Source organism: Eulemur rufifrons, chromosome 17 (assembly GCF_041146395.1).
Source record: "Eulemur rufifrons isolate Redbay chromosome 17, OSU_ERuf_1, whole genome shotgun sequence".
Classification (NCBI taxonomy): Eukaryota; Metazoa; Chordata; class Mammalia; order Primates; family Lemuridae; genus Eulemur; species Eulemur rufifrons.
This window is the reverse complement of record NC_090999.1, coordinates 174,723-195,009: the sequence shown is the minus strand read 5'-3', so window position 1 is coordinate 195,009 and position 20,287 is coordinate 174,723. Positions and strand designations below refer to the sequence as shown.

The window sequence follows — 20,287 nt, the reverse complement described above, 5'->3', positions numbered from 1 at the left end:
TCGGTGCCATCTCCTGGCTCCCTCTGGGCTGGCTTCATGTTTGACAGCTCCCTGTGGTGGTGACACAAGGCCCTGGCGGCTCCCAGCTCGCTTCCTACCAGCTCAGATGCATCAGGAGAGCCGGGTCCTGGCACTCACGGGTGCACGTCCAGCATGGCCAGTGGGGCGGGAGCGCCTCCCTCAGCAGGGTTCAGTGACCTCTGCCCCAAGTCCTGCTGGCGGGTGGAGCCTTGGCTGGGTGACCCGCCGAGGGCGCAGCTTTCCCACCTCAAGATGAGGTGGCCGGGCTCAGGCTCAGGTGACCCGTCCCAGAGGCAGCCTTCCAGGAGGTCAGGCTCAGGGAAGTCAGGGAGCCCAGGGGCCCCGCCTCTGGGCCTGCGGGCTTTTCTGGTGGCCTCAGCCGTCCCTGTCCGCCCTTTCCTGCGGCCTCCAAGAGGGACTGCCTGGAGCGATCTGGGCCGCGGACACTGGAGCGCATCACGCGGGATGACGATGCCATCTGCCCCACTGAGCACTCGCGCATCGCGCCCCGGAGAACGGCGAGGTGGGCCGGGGACAGCGTGCTGATGGTTCTGCCGGTCTGCTCCTGGCGGCCACACCTGGCCTCGCCGCCCACGCCGTCTGCAGGCCGTGGTGTCCCTGGGGAACGGGCGCCCAGGGGACCATGACCTGCTTCCACCCGCCGCTGCTGCGCAACTTCACCAAAGCCACCAACGTCCGCCTACGTTTCCTGCACACCAACACGCTGCGGGGTCACCTCACGGGCAAGGCGCTGCGGGACCCCACGGTCACGCGCCGGGTGAGCCCACCCTGTCTGGCGTGCGGGGCAGCCCCTGGCGGACGCGGCAGGAGCCGGCTCTGGGGGCAGCCTGGGCCCGAGGCCCTGGGACTCGGGGGGCGGGTCTGGGCCTGGCGCTCGGGCCGGCAGGGCAGTGTTATTGCGGCATCAGGGACGTCGGCGTCAGCGGCCGCTGCGTCTGCCACGGCCACGCGGATGTCTGCGATGCCAAGGGCCCCTCGGACCCTCGCAGGTGAGGCCCTTTCAGCCGAGGCCCCTTTTACATGAGGCTCCTTTCTGATGAGACCCTTAAAGGTGATCCCCCCAGGTGAGACCCCTCTTAGGTGGGGCCATTTCAGCACAGGCCCCTCCCAGGGACCTCCCCGTTTCTCTGAAAGACACAGGACAGTGAGCCCATCTGACTTTCCATTTCCAGATCCTGGCTCCCAAGACGCTGAACTCGGAGTGTAACTGGTTCTCTGGCAAGGCCAGGAGGGCTCCCTGGCGCCGCCGTCCCGGCCCCGACGAGCAGCGAGGGCTGCAGTGCCGGCGCGAGCCACCAGGTGGCGCAGCGCCCTTCATGTCCCGCAGCGGCTGTGCCCGCGGCGTGAGAGGACGCGGTGCCGCCACGTTAGCGTCGTCCCGCGGAGGCCGCCTCCATGCCGCCTGCCGGCCTGGCCTCAGACCCGAAGCGACCGCGACCTCCTCGTCCGCCCTGAGACGGGAGGCCCCGAGGGTCAGTGCGACCTTCCCGTCCGAGCCCCGCGGGCACCGCCTTCCCGTCCGCAGCCGCCTGCTGAGGGGCGGCCGGTCCTCAGAGACCCGGGAGGGGCTCCGTGGGGACATGTGGAAACGGGGCACCCGCAGTCTCCACCCCACCGAGGTCCCCCGCGCCCAGGACGTGGTGGCCACGGGTGTGACGTCCACGCGGTGGCCTCTCCGCCCCAATGGGGTAGCAGCCTCTGAGCTGGACGTGGGTCTGGCTCAGCCGCTGTGAGGGAGGTCGCTGTCCTCTCTGTGTCACTGGCAGGGTGTTCAGGTTGTTCACAAACACAGTTTCCTTACAGTAATTCCGTCCTTCCAGGGAACGTGGCGTCGCCGCGCAACGTCCTCTGTGTCCCGCATTCAGAGTCTCCGGCGTCCTTGCCGTGTGAGGTCTGCGACGTCACGGTAAGTCCTCCCGTGTGTTTGACCGTGTGTTTCGCAGCAGCCACACGCTCCCAGGTCGTCACCGTTGACCCCAAATCAGGAAATACACCTTCCTCCCCCACCGTCCCATCCCCTAGGCCCACTTCTCCGCCTTCCCCAACTGGGAGAAAAATGCGTCTTTCCCTCCGGTTCCAGTTTTTTTTCCCGGAACCGTTTCTGAGACTGTCCCTCAGTTTCCCCGCCTTGGCAGATGTAAAGGGCAGAGCTGACTCCGCGGTGGGTGTGGGCAGCGCTTCCTCCTGAGCACACAGGCCTGGCCACGGCCTGCAGACCCCGCGCATCCTGCCTGCTCCCCTGTCCCATGGGGTCCACCCCAGCTGCCTGCAGTCTACTCTGCTGTCATTTTCAGGTGCACAGCAGGCTGTTGGTGTCTCGGGGCTTTTATTCGGGTTTCGTCAACCTGTCCACACAGTGGACACCCTTAGCAGATTTTCTAAGGCTTTGCCCAGCTAGACCCTTAAAGTCACAGCAGTTCGTAATATCTAACACTAGAAAAAGTGGATGATGTGATTTTTCAAAAGACAAAGAATTTCTTTTTTTCTTTCTTTCTTTTGAGACAGAGTCTCGCTGTGTTGCCCGGGCTGGAGTGCCATGGCATCAGCCTAGCTCACGGCAACCTCAAACTCCTGGGCTCAAGCCATCCTCCTGCCTCAGCCTCCCAAGTATCTGGGACTACAGGCATGCGCCACCATACCCGGCTGATTTTTTCTATATGTTTTTGTTGTCCAGCTAGTCTCTTTCTATTTTTAGTAGAGATGGGGTCTCGCTCTTGCTCAGGCTGGTCTTGAACTCCCGAGCTCAAACAATCCGCCCACTTCGGCCTCCCAGAGTGCAGGATTACAGGCCTGAGCCACCGCACCCAGTCTCCCCCAAATTATTATCTAATATATCATGTGCAAGAATCACCTTCAATTTATACATAAACCAAGGAAATAGTAGCTAAACACAGAGTTCATATTTGAGATAATTAGTAAAGAAAAATTAAATCTCACTGCCAAATGAATGGCAAATGGCCCAATTGATCATGGAAATTTCATAAGAATTTACTGAACCACATGTTACCTTACTGTAATTCTCTAGCCATGTGTGTTTACACCGGTTGCAAGGTATCTCAGGTTTGCCCACTGATGTTTACATCACCAATCGATATAGTTAAGTGATAAAGTCCTAGTCCATATTATGACAATGTATATAAATATCTGAAAGCACCTTTTAAAATTTCGCCGTTTTTACCACTTGTGAATCCATAATTCAATGGAGTGTCGTACATTGCCCGTGTTGTGCAACCATCTATTTATTAATAGTTCCAGATGTTTTTCTTCTTCCTCTGAAGGAAACTCGAAGCCCGTTACGAAGTCACTTTCGTTTCCCTGTCCCCCAAGTCCCCGGCAAGCACTAATCTGTATTTCATCGCTGTGGAGTTGCCTGCTCTGGACATTTCATACAAATAGACTCATATAATATGTGGCCTTTGTGCCTGGTTTCTTTCACTTAGGACGTTTTCAAGGTTCATCCGTGTTGTGATATACATCAGTACTTCATTCCTTTTTTCTGTATGATTCAATACACACAGCATTCACCGTTCTTAAGTGCCCACTGCAGTGGCTTGAACCACGTGCACATCGCTGTGTAACCATCACCACCATCTGTGTCCAGAATTTCTTTCATCTTCCCCAAGTGGAACCCTGTACTCGTTGAACACCCACTTCGTATTTTCTCTTCCCCCAGCCCCTGGCAACTACTCCAGCTACCTCATAAGTAGAGCACACTCTATTTGTCGTTGTGTGCCTGGGTTGTTTCTCTTAGCACGATGTTGTTACGTATGTCAGAATTTCCTCATTTTTAAGGCTGAATTGTAGTTCACTGTGTGGATGGCCCACGTTTTATATATCTGCTCATCTGTCAGTGGACACTTGTGTTGCTTCCACCATTTGGTACCGTGAATAATTTCTGCTCTGTCCTCATGGGGCCTCCTCCTGGGGTGTCTGTTATAAGGACACCTGTCACTGGATTTAGGGGCCCCCATCTCAAGATCATTAACTTAATTACTTCTACAAAGACCCTATTTTAAAATAAGTTCCTATTCTGAGGTTCCTGGTGGACGCGAATTTGGGGGGCGCTATCACACCAGCTCTACCAGCGGCACGAGCAGTTGCCAGGGGTGTTCACCGGAGGGCCAGGTCCCCAACTGCCCTGCTCAGCTCCCTGCCCAGGGTTCCTGTGCACAGCTGGGAGCTCAGAGGTCCCCGCAGGAGGCCGGCTCTGGAGGTTGCCCATTCCCCTGCCCTCTGCTCACACCTGAGCTGGCTGGGCCGCCCCACTCCCTGCCTGTCAGGTTCTGGACTCTGCGGCTGCCTTGCCCCTCCTGAGAGAGACAGAGACAGGAGAGTGAAGGAGACAGACAGAGACAGAGAGCAGGGGAGACAAAGAGGCGGAGATGGACACACACGCAGAGGAAGGAGGGGGCAAGTAGGTGTGGCCACCTGGGCGGCACAGAGACACCACATAACATTTTGGGAGTGCCACCTGCCCTGGAGCTCCGTGGATGGAACTGACTCGGTTTTACCAAAGGATGGTCACGGAGCCCCACTGTCCTCCCCAACCATGTGAACCTGGTAGAAAGTCCCAGGGCCTTCCTGAACCAGCGGAATCTACACAGCCAGGTGTGGGGCAGGCCCTGGTGGGACCGAGCCTCCCAGGGAAGCCCAGAGAGGGGAGCTGGGGGACCTGTGTCCACACCTGTCTTACCCCTCTGCCCTCTGCCGCAGTGTGTGTGGGGGGCAGCTCTCCCTCCTGGAAGCCTCTCTGGCTGACCAGGCCGTGGGCTACTGCTTTGGGCCAGGAGGGTGTCAGGACGCTGACTTGGCAGCGGGGTGGGTTGTGGCTGTGGGGTGCAGGAGTCTCGGGGACACAGGGCTCCTGGGCAGCTCCCTGTGCCCAATCCACAGGTATGGGACTGAGCAGGGGCTAAGGGGCTCCTGCCCACCCCCCGGGCCCTGCAGGCCCCTCTCTGTCCCTCCTGCATGGTCTGACTCCCCCCTCAGCGTTCGTCCCCCTCCCCACCCGGGGAGCTCCGGGGTTTGGAGTTTCATTCCAGGTGGCCTGGGGCTGCTGGCAGTGGGCGGTCGGTCATGCTCGGCCTCAGCAATGCCTGGACGTTTGTTCAGCCTCTCCCTGGAGAGGCAGCACCATTCACACCCTCCCCCTCCGCAGAGCCAAGGCAGGACCAGCCCCATCGGACACCACCCAGCCCACAGCACACCTGGCCCCTGGCCCTGGGGTTTGGCTGCCCGCAGCCTCGGGCCTGCTGAGCCCCTCCCGGAGTCCTGGCCCAGGGCAGGCTCTGTCCTCAAGCAGCACTGCTAGGGCCCGCTCACTGGAGCCACGTGGGGCTCGAGCAGCTGGATGCCAGCACAGGGGCCTCTCGACCTGGTTCCTGTTTTGGGCACAGAACCACGCAGCTCAGCACCTGCCTGGTCCCAGCCCTGCCTGTGTTCCTGGGCCTCCCCAACGTGCCCCATCATTTGTTTGGAGTGGGCAGCTGCTGGGGGTCGGGGGGCTGAGGCAATATGGCAGCGATCAACAGCTCCTGCTTGTGAGCACTTGTGAGCACCTTGCGAAGCACCTCAAAATCCACCAGGGACACAAAAGCCAAATTCAGGAGATTCTTGAAACACACGTGGGGGCCTCTGACCCTGGCAGGTGGGGACTTAGTGGGAATTGGCTGGCCGAAGGGCAGACAGCTGACCCTCAACATCAGAAGGCGCCGAGTACATGCAGTAGGCTCACAGCAGGCCAACAGCCCCCCGCGTGCCCGGGGCTGCGAGCTGGCCCGACGCCTGCCAGCCTCAATATGCCCAGGCCCCTGGAGAGGAAGCTACCTATGCTAGAGCGCCGGCCTGGCCAAGCAGGGTCCTGGCGGGAAGCAGCAGAGGTGTTGGGGAGCAAGGGGAAGTGGCCCCTGGGACGTTCCAAAGTCCAGCCAAGGACACCGGCAGGAGGCAGTGGGGAGCTGTGCGGGTTCCAGGCAGGGCGCCACATGGCAGAGGAAGCTGGCACAGCTGGCAGCTTTCAAGCTAGATCGCAAAAGGCCACCAGCAGGGGTCCCAGTGGGGACTCAGGGTCCCTGGCCTTGAGCAAGGATTCTCAGCCGGGGTGCGGTGGCTCCCCAGTGTCCCAAGCGCCCGGAGGATGGGCCCTTTGATGCGCGGGAGCTGGGCAGTCTCTGCCGGCCAGGGCGACCATGCAGCCCACTGTCGAGCGAGTGAGGTCCGTGCCCTCGGGGCTCCAGTAGCTCCTGTGGGGCCTGGCCAAGGATGAGCTGCAGCCTGAGCGGGAGGTCTGGGGAGGGTGCAGGGTGGGGCTGCGCGGGCCCGAGGGTGAGGACAGCTGGGGAAGGTCTGGTGTGTGGCAGGAACAGAAGTTCTCTGAAAAGGAGTCTGGAGGAAAGAGACTCATTCCAGAGATCCCGCCTTCCGTGTGATAGGGTGGCCGTTCCAGAGAGCACAGGGAAGGCTCAGGTCACACAGCGGAAGTTCCCGCCCAGGCTACAGTCAGGTTCATTATACAAATGAGGGATTCACTGCTTGGTCTGATTGATCAGTGCAGCTGAGTCCTGATTGGTCAATACAGATGAGTCTGATTGTTCAATGCAGCTGAGTCTGATTGGTCACTGTGGCTTACTTCTAATTGCTCAATGCAGCTGAGTCTGATTGGTCACTGTGGCTTACTTCTAATTGCTCAATGCAGCTGAGTCTGATTGGTTAATGTGGCTGAGTCCTCATTGGTCAATAAGCTGAGTCGGGTTGGACGGTGAGGCTGAGTCCTGATTGGTCAGTGTGGCTGAGTCTGATTGGACAATTTGGCTTGGTCCTGATTGGTCAACTTGGCTGAGTCTGCTCCGTCAATGTGGCTGCGTCTGATTGGTCAGTGCAGCTGAATACTGATTGGTCAATTTGGCTGAATCTCATTGGTCAGTGTGGCGGAGTCCAGATTAGTCAGTGTGGCTGAATCTGATTGGTCACTGTGGCTGAGTCCTGATTAGTGAGTGTGGCTGAATATGATTGGTCAGTGTGGCTGAGTCCTGATTAGTGAGTGTGGCTGAATCTGACTGGTCAGTGCGGCTCAGTCCTGATTGGTCAGTGTGGCTGAATCTGATTGGTCAGTACAGCTGAGTCCTGATTGGTCAACTGGCTGAGTCTCATTGATCAATGCGGCTGATCTGATTGGTCAGTGTAGCTCAGTTCTGACTAGTCAGTGTGGCTGAATCTGATTGGTCAGCGCGGTTGAGTCCTGATAGGTCAACGTGACTGAGTCTGATTGCTCAATGCCGCTGAGTCTGATTAGTCAGTGTGGCTGAATCTGATTGGTCAGTGTGGCTCAGTCCTGACTAGTCAATGTGGCTGAATCTGATTGGTTAGTGCGGCTGAGTCCTGCCTGGTCAACGTGGCTGAGTCTGATTGCTCGATGCGGCTGAGTCTGATTAGTCAGTATGCCGGAATCTGATTGGTCAGTGCGGCTGAGTCCGGATTGGTCAACATGCATGAGTCTGATTGCTCAATGAGGCTGAGTCTGATTGGTCAGTGAAGCTACGTGCTGATTGGTCAGTGTAGCTGAATGTGATTGGTCAGTGCAGCTGATTCCTCATTGGTCAGTGTCGCTGAGTCGGATTGGTCAAGCTGGATGAGTCCTGATTGGTCAATTTGGCTGAGTCTGCTTCGTCAGTGTGCCTGCGTCTGATTGGTCAGTGCGGCTGAGTCCTAATTGGTTAATGTGGCTGAGTCTGATTGGTCAGTGTGGCTGAATCCTGATAGGTCAGTGTGGCTGAATCTGATTGGTCAGTGCTGCTGAGTCCTGATTGGTCAACGTGGCTGAGTCTCATTGGACAGTGAGGCTTAGTCCTGATTGGTCAGTGTGCGTGAGTCTGATTGGACAATTTGGCTGAGTTCTCATTGGTCAATTTGGCTGAGTCTGCTTCGTCAGTGTGGCTGCGTCTGATTGGTCAGTGTGGCTGAGTCCTAATTGGTTAATGTGGCTGAATCTGATTGATCAGTGTGGCTGAGTCCTAACTAATAAGTGTGGCTGAACCTCATTAGTCAGTGCTGCTGAGTCCTGATTGGCCAACGTGGATGAGGATGATTGCTCAATGCGGCTCAGTCTGATTGGTGAGTGAGGATGAGTCCTGATTGGTCAGTGTGGCTGAATGTGATTGGGTAGTCTGGCTGAGTCCTTATTAGTCAGTGCGGCTGAGTATGATTGGGCAGTTTGGCTGAATTCTAACTGGTTAATTTGGCTGAGTCTGCTACGAAAGTGTGGCTACGTCTGATTTGTCAGTGTGGGTGAGTCCTGACTAGTCAGTGTGGCGGTATCTGATTTGTCAGTGCTGCTGAGTCCTGATTGGTCAATGTGGCTGAATCTGATTGGTCAATTTGTCTGAGTCTGAATGGTCAGTGAGGCTGAGACCTGATTGGTCCGTGTGGCTGAATCTGATTGGTCAGTGCGGCTGATTCCTCATTGGTAAGTGTATCTGAGTCGGATTAGTTAGTGTGGCTGAGTCCTGACTAGTCAGTGTGGCTGAATCTGATTGGTCAGTGAGGCTGGGTCTGATTGGACAATTTCACGGAGTCTGCTTCCTAAGTGTGGCTGCGTCTGATTGGTCAGTGCGGCTGAGTCCTGATTGGTCAATGTGGCTCAATCTGATTGGTCAGTGTGGCTGAGTCCTGATATGTCAGTTTGGCTGAATCTGATTGGTCAGTGCTGCTGAGTTCTGATAGGTCAATGTCACTGAGACTGATTGTGTAATGTGACTGAGTCTTGTTTGGTCAGTGTGCCTGCGTCTGATTGGACAACTTGGCTGATTCCTGAATAGTCAATTTGGCTGAGTCTGATTCATCAGTGTGGCTGCGTCTGTTTGGTCACTGAGGCTGAATCCTGATTGGTCAATTTGACTGAATCTGATTGGTCAGTGGACTGAGTCCTGATTGGTCAATGTGGCTCAGTCTGATTGGTCAGTGTGGCTGAGTCCTAATTAGTCAGTGTGGCTGAATCTGATTTGTCAGTGTGGCTGAGTCCTCATGAGTCAGTGTGGCTGAATCTGATTGGTCAGTGTGGCTGAGTCCTGATTGGTCAACGTGGCTGTGTCTGATTGCTCAATGCGGTTGAGTCTGATTGGTCGGTGAGGTTGAGGCCTGATTGGTCAATGTGGCTGAGTCTCATTGGACATTTTGGCTGAGTCCTGATTGGTCAATTTGGCTGAGTCTGATTTATCAGTGTGGCTGCGTCTGAGTGGTCATTGTGGCTGAATCCTGATTGGTCAATGTGGCTGAATCCTGATTAGTCAGTGTGGCTGAATCTCATTGGTCAATGTAGCTGAGTCCTGATTGGTCAACGTGACTGAGTCCTGTTTGGTCAATGCAGCTGAGTCTGATTGGTCAGTGTGGCTGAGTCTGATTGGTCAGTGCTGCTGAGCTCCAGAAGTGCTAAAGCTGATCCGAGGCTCAGGTTTCTGGGGAACTCCAGTGCGGTGCGGGCGTGGCCTCCAGTCAGCAAATGACCTCTGGGCTCCATGTTAAAATCAGACCCTGCGGCTGCTCGGGTCCGTCTTGAAGGATGGGCTTTCAGGTACAAATTTGTCCGCATTCTGCCTCTGAGCCAACCCGTCCTGGGCAGCGGCTGCAGCTGGCCTGGTCCCCCTAGTCCATGCGGGACCCCAGCGTCAGTGGAGGGGCCAGGCAGCGCCACCAGCCCTGTGCCTGGGAAACGCCCAAGCGCCTGTGAAATACGGATCGGTTCTGGGTCGCGTCGGCTGCGGGTCCAGCTTCGGAGAGTCAGCTGGCACGGTCCGGGGCCTCCCGCAGACGCCTGTGAGAACGGCTGAGGCAGGGTGGGGAGGACGCTGAGCCCAGCCCAGATGCGAGGAGGCTCGTTAGGGCCCGAGGGGTGGGGCGTCGACGGGACCTGGAAACAGCTGAGAACGGGAAATTGAGTCCAGTCCGTCGGGCCAAGACGGGAGGCTTTCTGAAGACGCGTCTGTCAGAGCGTCGCTGCCGCAAGATCTTAGGTTTCTCACGCGACCCAGGTGCAGCGGGAGTGTGGGCAGCGGCAGCGACGCCACCTGCGCGGCGGGGCTGGTTTAACGCTCGCAGCGGCTGGGCTGCGACGACCCTCCAGGGCGTCTGGGGACCGCCGCTGCGCCCTGGTGGCTTCGGCAGCTCTGTTCGGCATGGGAAAGGTTTCTGACCGCACGGTCATCCCAAGCAGAACCTCGTCCAACGCAGGACCCCAGAAACCTTCCCCATCTCGCTCCTTCACTGGGGTCGACTCCTGGGGTGAATCGCGTCCTTGGGAGTGTACACAACTGTCATCTTCACAACCTGAGGGTTTTCCTCGGTGTTGGATTGTGCCCAGACTCCCACGTAGCTCTTACGGAGCAGGGTGGGTAGTGGTGGCGAGGCTAACTGAATGGATGGGAATTTGGGTAAAAGCCGTTGTGTGGCAAAGTCTCCTGGTGAAAATAACTCAAGCGTTATTTCCCCTAGTTGGGAGAAGGACGTATGGGCCTGGTAGGTTTTTAAGAAGTCCCTGTCCAGGAGATGTATGGGGGCTGACGGGACAAGCAAAAGGCCACGGCTGTCACGAGGGGTCCTAGTTGGAGGATAGGTAGAGATTTAGGAACTGTCATAGATTCGTTGGCCACTGCAACCAACTAGATGAATTCAGAACCCCAGGGAGGGCACAGAGACAGTGTGCCGGGGCTAAGGATAGACAGCGTAGCCCCAGTGTCACCCACACCTCCAGTCTTAATATCTAACTCCTCTCTAATCTTAATATTTAATTCTCTTAGTTGGTTAATCTGGATAGGGGTTGTGTTCCATGAATGGCCCTGGAGTATCCCTGCTTTGCTGGTGGGCGAGATCCCGGGGACTTTAGCATGATTTAGTTGTAGCCAAATATTGGAGGAAATTGGGGGATTTAGGATCCATTCCAGGCCACAGGTAGATAACAAGGACTTGAACACAGTGCACAGGGCTTCAATCTACTAGCAGGTGTGCTTTAGTTTTCCTTAGAAGCATGATTTTCTCTGTCCACGTTGATCATATAGGAATCTCAGATTTTAGAACTTCTTGAGAGGAGGAAGCCAAACCAAGGCAGGCTTTAGGTTTTACTTATAGTCTTAAGGTTCTCGGACCTGCCAGGAAGTGACAATTTTTACTCATTCACTGTAAGGCTGGGAACACTGGCATTTTATGCATAATCTTAAATATGACACTTCAGTCAAATCCTTGGCAATATGGCCAGTGTTTCCAATTGTATCCTGCTTGTAAAGAGACAGCATATTTTTATTGAACTTATATAAATAAAGATAATGATATTCACAAATACTTCTGGAATTTTGAAGGAATCGAGTAGGGAGAAAAAGCAAATGCTTTCATCTTTGTTCACAATAGGATACTTTACGAAATTGTTGCAAATTTCATATACAGAGCTTATGAAAGAAAATTTCCTTGACTCTGGAAAACATTTAGGTAAAGAACCAACATTTTAAATAAAAGCATAAAAGCAGTATTGTTATCAATTACTTAGTTTCATGTAATCAAGATTGTTTTTCTCAATCTTGATTAACAATTTTGGACTATAGCTGATTGAAAATGCTTCCATCAAAGAATTTAAAATAATAACTGTGGAAACCCAGAACAGCCAAGGTCAAAAGTCTGATGAGAGTTTACAATTGGCAAGAAAATTTAGGTATTTCTGTGGCATATAACAGTTTAACATAGTAATCATAATGACTGATAGCACATAACACAACACATTAGAATATTCAGAATCACATATTTTTGGAATACATTTTAATAACACATTTACACAAATATGACCAAGTTAAATATCATTTCTTATTTGGCAATGCTTCCTATACGATTTACCAAATTAGCCTAATAGTTTAATATCTCCACAAGAAGAGATATACATTCTTTGATGCTCTCCTGGGGTCCAACTGGAAAATCCCAAAGTTAATTTTAGGTCAAAAAGATTTAATTTAGGATTTTGATCCCAGGAAAACCTGCCAAAGATGTTAAAAGGTTTGAGGTACTTCACTAAACAGAGTCAGAGGTCACTAACAGACTCAGATAACTTTTGTTTCTTTGAAATAAGAAGTCAAAAGTATATGTCTAAACTCTTATTCAATTAATGTTCAATTCGGCCGGGCGCGGTGGCTCACGCCTGTAATCCTAGCACTCTGGGAGGCTGAGGTGGGCGGATCGTTTGAGCTCAGGAGTTCGAGACCAGCCTGAGCAAGAGCGAGACCCCATCTCTACTAAAAATAGAAAGAAATTATATGGACAGCTAAAAATATATATAGAAAAAATTAGCCGGGCATAGTGGCGCATGCCTGTAGTCCCAGCTACTCGGGAGGCTGAGACAGGAGGATCCCTTGAGCTCAGGAGTTTGAGGTTGCTGTGAGCTAGGCTGACGCCATGGCACTCACTCTAGCCTGGGCAACAGAGTGAGACTCTGTCTCAAAAAAAAAAAAATTAATGTTCAATTACTGTTTTAGAATTATCTTATTTGGATAATATCTATATATTCAATGAATATTCATCATTTAACTTCACTTAGTAAAACTCTAAGGGTATATTTACTTAAAATATTTGAGAAACCTCCCCAAGTAAACATGTTACAAAATATAACCATCATCAAAAATTTATTTACAAACTTTTTTCCTAGCCACATCTACCCAATTTATTCATTCTTAACAATTATGCCTGGAAAATTTCATGAGACAGACAAATATAGCCATCATCCCAGGCCAAATTTTCATGCCAAGAAAGCATCATAAAAGTAAGAAACTTAAAGTTAAATATATGCATATTTAGCTGAAGACCTGGCCATTCCCATCAAACCAATATTAGACCAGTCTCATCTGCAAAAAGATTACTAAGTCCTGTGCATTTGAATAGCATCTGGGCTTATTTGCATAATTTACAAATACTCATTTATTTATAAGCCAATTTGGTACTATGGACGATATACAAACAGACCTTTGTAGACAGTCCCATTTGTTGAAGCTGTCATTTCTCCCCATCCAATTATCTTGATATCCTTGTTTAAAATTGATTGACCATAAATGAAAGGTTTAAGTCTGGACCTCTATTCTGTTCCACTTTTCTGTAGGTCCATCTTTATGTCAGCATCACACTGTCTTTATTGCCATAGCTTTGCAGTAAAATTGGATGTCTGGTTGTGTAAGTTCTTCAATTTTGTTCTTTTTCAAAATTGTTTTGGCTGGTATATTGTCTAGATGCTCTGGATTTCCATACACATGTTACGGTCAGCTTGTCATTTCCACTAAAAAAAGGCGCTGCCAGGGTTCAGTAAGGATCCTGGTTAGTCTGTACATCAGTTTAGGGGAAAACTGCCCCTTAACACAGCCAGACCCCCGCCTCCCCGGCGCCCCCTTCCCCGCCCCTCCCCGTCCTCTCCCCATCCCGGTCCTCCCGCCCCGCCCCGCCCTCGCTCGCTGTCCGGCTGCGTCCCCGTGTGGCCGCGGGGGGACGAGCGGAGCCGCAGCGCGGGGCTGGCGGGGGGCGGACGGGGAGGGGAGGGGGCGGGGCCGGGGCACGGTATGGTGGCTCATGCCTGTAACCTTAGCACTCTAGGAGGCCGAGGCAGGAGGATCACTTGAGGTCAGGAGTTCGAGACCAACCTGAGCAAGAGTGAGACCCAGTCTCGACAAAAACTAGAAAGAAAAATTAGCCAGGTGTGGTGGCGTGTGCCTGTAGTCCCAGCTACTCAGGAGGCTGAGGCAGGAGGATCCCTGGAGCCCAGGAGTTGGAGGTTGCAGAGAGCTATTATGACACCACTGCACTCTAGCCCAGGTGACAGAGCAAGACCCTGTCTCAAAGAAAGAAAGAAACAAACAAACAAAATCCAAACTGTACTGTATAATCTGTGGCTTTAAATTGTTTTATTTTAAATCTTAAAGGCTACATTAAATATGTAAAGAGAGTGTTATGAATATAATATTGACCAAATTAACTGATAGAAATTGAAACCAAGAGGAAATTTAAAATACAAACCGGGTCATTTTTTTTGCTTTACACTTTTTATTATCTCAGGGAATTTAAAAATTTTTCATTTATTCTAGGGACTTGGGTACATCAGTTGAACAAAACAGACAAAAATCCCAGCTTCTACCAGTGAAGACCAGAAAGACACTAAAAGATAAACATATAAAATAAATACAGTCATACCTCAGTATCTTTAGGGGATTGGTTCCAGGATCCCCATCAACACCAAAATCTGTGAATGCTCAAGTCCCTTATATAAAATGGCATAATATTTGCGTATAACTTATATATATTCTCCTGTATACTTTAAATGATCTCTAGATTACTTACAATATCAAATGCAATGTAAATGCTATATAAATAGTTGTTATACTGTATTTTTTGTGTTATTTAATTTTTTTTTCCTATTTTTGATCTGCGGTTGGTTGAATCTGTGAATGCCTAACCATAGATCCGGAAAGCTGACCATAGAGATTGCTACCAGGTGTGAAGTGTCATGGGAAGAAAAGAAAAAGAATGAGGTAGGAAGGATCGAGAATTGGTGTCTGGCGGTTGCAATTTTAAATACCTGGCTCAGCCTAAGTATCAACGCTAAGTGACATTTCCTTGTGAGAGGATATTCCAGCTGTTTTGACAGTAAACAGAGTAGATGATGGGCAGGGAGGCCCTGTAGTTTAGTAGGTCACTGAGGTATAATTGAGATGCTGGAAGTAACGCAGGTGAGAACTAGTCTAATTTATTTAGGAAGTGGAACCAACGAGCTTTCTTGGCAGATTGGAAGTGAAAATGAGAGTGTGAGAGGGACCAAGGATGACGCCAAAGTCTGTGGCCTGAGCAGCTGGAAGGATGCCCTGACACCAGCACCTGGCTCTCTCTGTCCCTCTGACCACAGGCAGAGTTTGGCGGGTCCTTTGGTGGAGTACTGGCCGCTAGACTGGGACACTGTCACCTGTCCCGACTTCTGGGACGTATGCGATCCGGGGGAGGAGTCACAGAGGTCTGGGACACGAACAGTATTCGCATTGCAAATGCCAGCTGGAAGTGCCGGGCCTGAAGCCAGTGAATGACAAAACATTCTGACTGTGACATTGAAAAAAACAATGGTCGGAGGGTTTCAGGACCTCGAGGTCTCAACTGCGACCGACAGACACCTCGCCCCCCCCCCGCCAGCTCGGCACCCCGCCTCCTCCTCAGGACGCGACCGCGGCCCACACCGCGAGCAGACACCGCCCCTCCTCGGCCGGGCGGCCGCGAGCCGCAGCCGCCTGCGGGCCGGGCTGGGAAGAGGCTCCCGCGCGCTCCCGCCCAGGCTCGGTGGCCATCTTCCGCGCGCGCTTTCCCGCGCAGGCTCCACCCCCTGCTGTGGGTGGTCGGTTCCCCACAGCAGCGGCCGCCCAACCTGCGCGGCTCCAAGGTGGGGGTGGCACCGCCCACCCATCCCGAGGCGGGGCCTGGCTGGGGCGGGGCCTGGCTGGGGCGGGCCCAGGGGCCCAGAGGCGGGGCCTGTCCGGGGCGGGGCCTGGCTGGGGCGGGCCCAGGGGCCCAGAGGCGGGGCCTGGATGGGGCGGGGCCTGGCTGGAGCGCGGCCCAGGGGCGGGGCCAGTGTGGCGGCCGTGGCGGTTGCGCGATGAAGCCCCGCCCCCCGCCGCACCGGAGCGCGCGACGCCTCTGGCCGCGCCCGCGCACGAGTCTGGGCGGGGCGGAGGGAGCCGGGAGCGCAGCTGCGGGCGTCGGGGCGGCAGGAGCCACGGAGCCGGCCAGAGAGCGGCGCTGCGGGAGCGGGCGGCCGCGACAAAGGCGACGGTGAGTGCAGCGCCGGCCCCGCGCCTCGCCCTCTCGGGCCCTTGGGCGGCGGCCTGAAGCCCCGAACCCCGGTCCCCGAGGGCTCCGCGGTGAGCGCCGCCACGCGCTTTGGGCTGCGGGCTGCGGGCTGCGGGCCGCGGGCCGAGCCAGCGGCTCCGTTTCCAGGTTCGGGCGAGGTCTCTTCCCCGAGGACCCGCCCTTTGGGTTTCGTCCCTTCTCTCTGAGGAAGGGACACGAGCTCAGCTCGGAATTCAGGCAGGCGGCGACGGAGGCGCCCACCGCCCGCCGCGGTAAAGCGGAAACGCAGACCCCTCCCCCCACTTGGCGGGTCTGGAGGTCGCGAGGGTGGCGCGAGGGGCGGGCGGGGACGGCCCGGGGTCTCCAGGTGAGGGTTGGCGGGGCGGGGACCCGGGCTCCGGAGCCCCGACTGTCGCCCGAGGCGCCCGGCGCGTCCCGCCCGCGGTCCCGCAGCGGAGCTCGCTGGGCTCGGAGCGGAAGTCCCGGCCGCCTCCTCGGAGGAGGAGCGCGGGCGACTCTCACAGGTGGTTTCACCGGCTGTGGATCCTGGTTGGGATTTGGGTCCCGGGTGTGGTCGGTAGCGGCTCGCTGATGCCGCTTTAACGGCTGAAAAAGCGCCCCAATCCACTGACTTAATGTGTGCCAGAAACAGTGTTGAGATTCCTTATTACCTTGCAATTCTTTTAAACGATAAGGCTTCGTAGAGGAATTCGGTGGTAGTGTGCAGTTTGCAAACGTAAACGTTAAAGGGCTTGGAATACAGTAGATGCTCATTAAAATATTTGTTGAATGAATCTGGAAACACCAGACAAAGCTGGTCTCACATCTAGTAAAATTTAGGCACATACCCTTTTGACTAAGATTAAAGGAAAAACGTTGGCAAAAAACATGTACTTTTGTTTATATGCTTGTTTTTGATTTTTACCCAATATATGCATACTTTGGAACCATCAGTTGTTACTCTCAGTACTACTAACATCGAAAATAAGTTTGAAATGTGAATTTTTTATTTTGAGGAAAGTTGGTATACATTATCTATTTCTTAAAAACAGGCTTTATTTCTCATTTTCTTTAAAAATAATGGAGAACATAAAGAGTCGCTGGGATTGTATTTTGAGACCCAGCTTTATTTTTCATTGTGAATAAAGTTGTTTATGTGCTTTTGAGGGACTGCTATGGTCTTGAGTTTCTTTTCCAAAAAGGGAGAACTGTAAATTGAAGCAGGAAAAAAAACTAATGTTGCACTAATACAATTAAACATTACCATTTACTCAACAGGTATTCATTAAACATCTATTATGTGCTGGGATCTGTGTTGAGTGGTGTTTCTGGGGCCGAACAAAACTCACAATAATCCTTTTTTTTTTTTTTTTTTTTTTTTTTTTTTTTTTTTTTTGAGACAGAGTCTCACTCTGTTGCCCAGGCTAGAGTGAGTGCCGTGGCGTTAGCCTAGCTCACAGCAACCTCAAACTCCTGGGCTCAAGCGATCCTACTGCCTCAGCCTCCCGAGTAGCTGGGACTACAGGCATGCGCCACCATGCCCGGCTAATTTTTTTCTATATATATTTTTAGCTGTCCATATAATTTCTTTCTATTTTTAGTAGAGATGGGGTCTCGCTCTTGCTCAGGCTGGTCTCGAACTCCTGAGCTCAAACGATCCGCCCACCTCGGCCTCCCAGAGTGCTAGGATTACAGGCGTGAGCCACCGCGCCCGGCCAATAATCCTTTTTTAAAACGAGCATAAAGTTCTTTCTTATAATCGATGTTGCAAGTGGAGACTGTCTTAAACCCCTAGTGCCTGCTTTAAGTTGGGCAAGATGGCAGGTGAACTGCAGGAAATGTAAATTCATAACAGTCTATTTAAAAGTTAATAAGCAACTTTAGAGGGCTAAGATTATTGGCTTGCACTTTCATATTGTCAGTTTAGTAAAATCTATCTACATTTTAAAAAGAAGGGAGGAAGAGATTTAACAGACTGGTGTTTTTATTATCTCTCTCTTACAAGAAGATTTTAGTACAGTGTATTTATTGAAAGGTCATGGACTTCTGGTTCTGTGTTCTGTAAATAATCTTTGCAACAGCAATATTTTCTATTTTTAAAAATCACTGATGATAAACATTGGATTCCTTTTCCATAAGAAACGTTTTTAAGTAAAGCACCATTTCAGGAATTTATTTTGTCCTTTTCTTTACTATTTACAAACAAATACAGTATTAGCTTGATAGTGCTGAAATTGGAAGGTTTATTAGTAATAATTTGTGGTTCCATATATGGACTTTACCGTAGTTTTACAACTGATAAAAGTGCTTATTAAAAAGAAGATGAAATTTTTAGTATTGCATTTATTCTAAGGTTGCATTGCCTATTTTTATCTTATTTACATATGTTTAAAAACAATATTTGGCCTCTTCAGAAGTCTGAGTTAATGTACTCCAAAGCCAATCTTGATCTTTACAAAATTATGTAGATTACTAATTTTTTTGCAGTTAGCTTTTGAATTTTGGTGGACCCTTTTGACTTGTCAATGCTTATAATAGTTTATACATTGTTGAAAATAATGTATACATTCAAATAGAAGTTTTAGATTTTAGACTTACTGGCTATTAGCTTTTTATGATTGTTGTTCCTAGGAATAATAAGGGAAGGAATCCCTCAAATTTTAGTGGTAGAGAGTTGTGATAGTTTTTCTTTAAACGTGTATTTCTTGGAGGAAGAAATGTGTATTTCTTGACAATTTACCACTATCAGTCTGGTGTTGACAAGAAATCTAATAGTGGTGATAAAGAACAATGTAAGCAGGCTGTGATATGTTAAATAAAAAGTGCCTGGCATTCTTTTTGGATAAGCACATCATCAGAATTCTTGACAATCAACAGCATGGAGACATGTTAAAATAATTTTTTCCAAGAAATCAGGATTCATAATGAATATTTTTTGTACTTTAGAAAACACTGTAAATGTTTTTAAAGTATTATTCCTGTGTTGGAGTAGTTCATAGTGTTTTGAGGCTGAGTAAATTCCAGGATTATCCTATTTTGTAATTGTTGGAATATTTGAAATGTTGGTGTTTTCTTCATCGAGGTAGATGTGTCTGCTCGGGAGGGTGGTTCATTTTTTTGTAAGGCCCTTCAGAGTGATTTAGAAGGAATTTCTTTTCTCTCAGATGTAATTAATCAAGTGATGAAGAATGATGCTAACAAGGCATTTGCAGCTGTGCCCATGTTTGCCTGTGTAGATTGTGAGAGTTTATCAATTAGCATTTGTAGAAAACATTTTTGAATTTTAAAATTTTTATTTAAATGCTATATAACAGATTTCTCACGTTTATTGTCTAGTATAGGTTGCTATTATGTTTTTAATTCCCAGTTATCTTTTTAAAAAACATGAAAATGTTTAGGTTTCTCATCTGTTTTAGGATGAATCTGGGATTTTTTTAAGGTTTTATAAGATTTTTCACTTACAATGAAACATGCTTATTGGTTTTGATTTATTGTAGTGTTTCTTTTTTTTTTGTTAGTTTGTTTTTTTTTTATTTCAGAGACAGGGTCTCACTCTGTCACCCATGCTGGAGTGCAGTGGCATGACTGTCACTCACTGCAACCTCAGACACCTGGGCTCAAGCAGTGCTCCTACCTCAGCCTCCGGAGTAGCTGGGATAATAAACTTGCACTGCCATGCCCGGCTAATTTTTAAATTTTTTGTAGACACAAGGTGTTGCTATGTTGCCGAGGCTGGTCTGGAACTCCTAGCCTCTGTGTCCCAAACAGCTGGGATTACAGGTACTAGCCCCCCACCTGGCCTGTTTTAGTGTTTTCTTATCTCAGTTTTTATGAAACAAATATTTTAACATTTTATTGAATGTTAAATGTTAGTAATGTGTCAGAATGGGGCATTGTAGGTTCCCTGTGTATTCTTGAGAGGAACTGAGTAAAACATGTGCTTATCCTTAATGCTTGCTTGCTAGTTAGGTGATAGCATTTTTTTTTCTGATTTTTTTTCATACTTCCTGGAAAAACTTGGAATTTAGCATATTAAATATTGACTTGCTGCCTCAGTTCAAAGCTTACGTATGCTTGACTCTTGCTGTAATACTACCAAATTATGAATGGACTAGAATTTAGTTGAGACTGCTCTGTGACTGCATCCAAATGGGGTTTCTGAATTGAAATGCCAAAAAGACTTGGTCATAAATTGTCTTTATCTTGACACTATAAAATACCTGTAAATGTATTTTAGTCAAAATTATGGTAACACATACTCACTCCTTTTCCTAGAATGCATTAGATAAGTCCGCATTAAATAGAGGTGACTTTGAAAATGACTAAATGGTGAGCCCTGATATTTCTATTTTGTTGCTTGCCCGCTTAGAAACTCATGCTAAGATTTCTTATGACATCTTCCGTGATCAAA

At 50.6% G+C, this 20,287-nt stretch overlaps 1 protein-coding gene across 6 annotated transcripts in view; it reads left to right on the top strand.

Moving 5' to 3' along the window:
- The first annotated feature begins 133 nt into the window (after window positions 1-133).
- The window catches only part of LOC138398097 (uncharacterized), a 68,120-nt gene continuing 47,966 nt past the window's right edge, over window positions 134-20,287 (top strand). For 2 of the 6 annotated variants that reach the window (XM_069492293.1, XM_069492296.1), the window contains exons 1-3: window positions 134-799; window positions 1,215-1,514; window positions 1,863-1,948. In XM_069492293.1, coding sequence (XP_069348394.1) covers window positions 665-799; window positions 1,215-1,514; window positions 1,863-1,948 — 521 coding nt within the window. In that variant the 5' untranslated portion in view covers window positions 134-664. Of the gene's footprint in view, window positions 800-1,214; window positions 1,515-1,862; window positions 1,949-2,547; window positions 3,382-9,488; window positions 9,608-14,132; window positions 14,263-15,756; window positions 15,859-20,287 lie in introns of those variants that run through there. The other 4 variants (XM_069492294.1, XM_069492295.1, XR_011235927.1 and 1 more) reach the window with 4 other exon arrangements.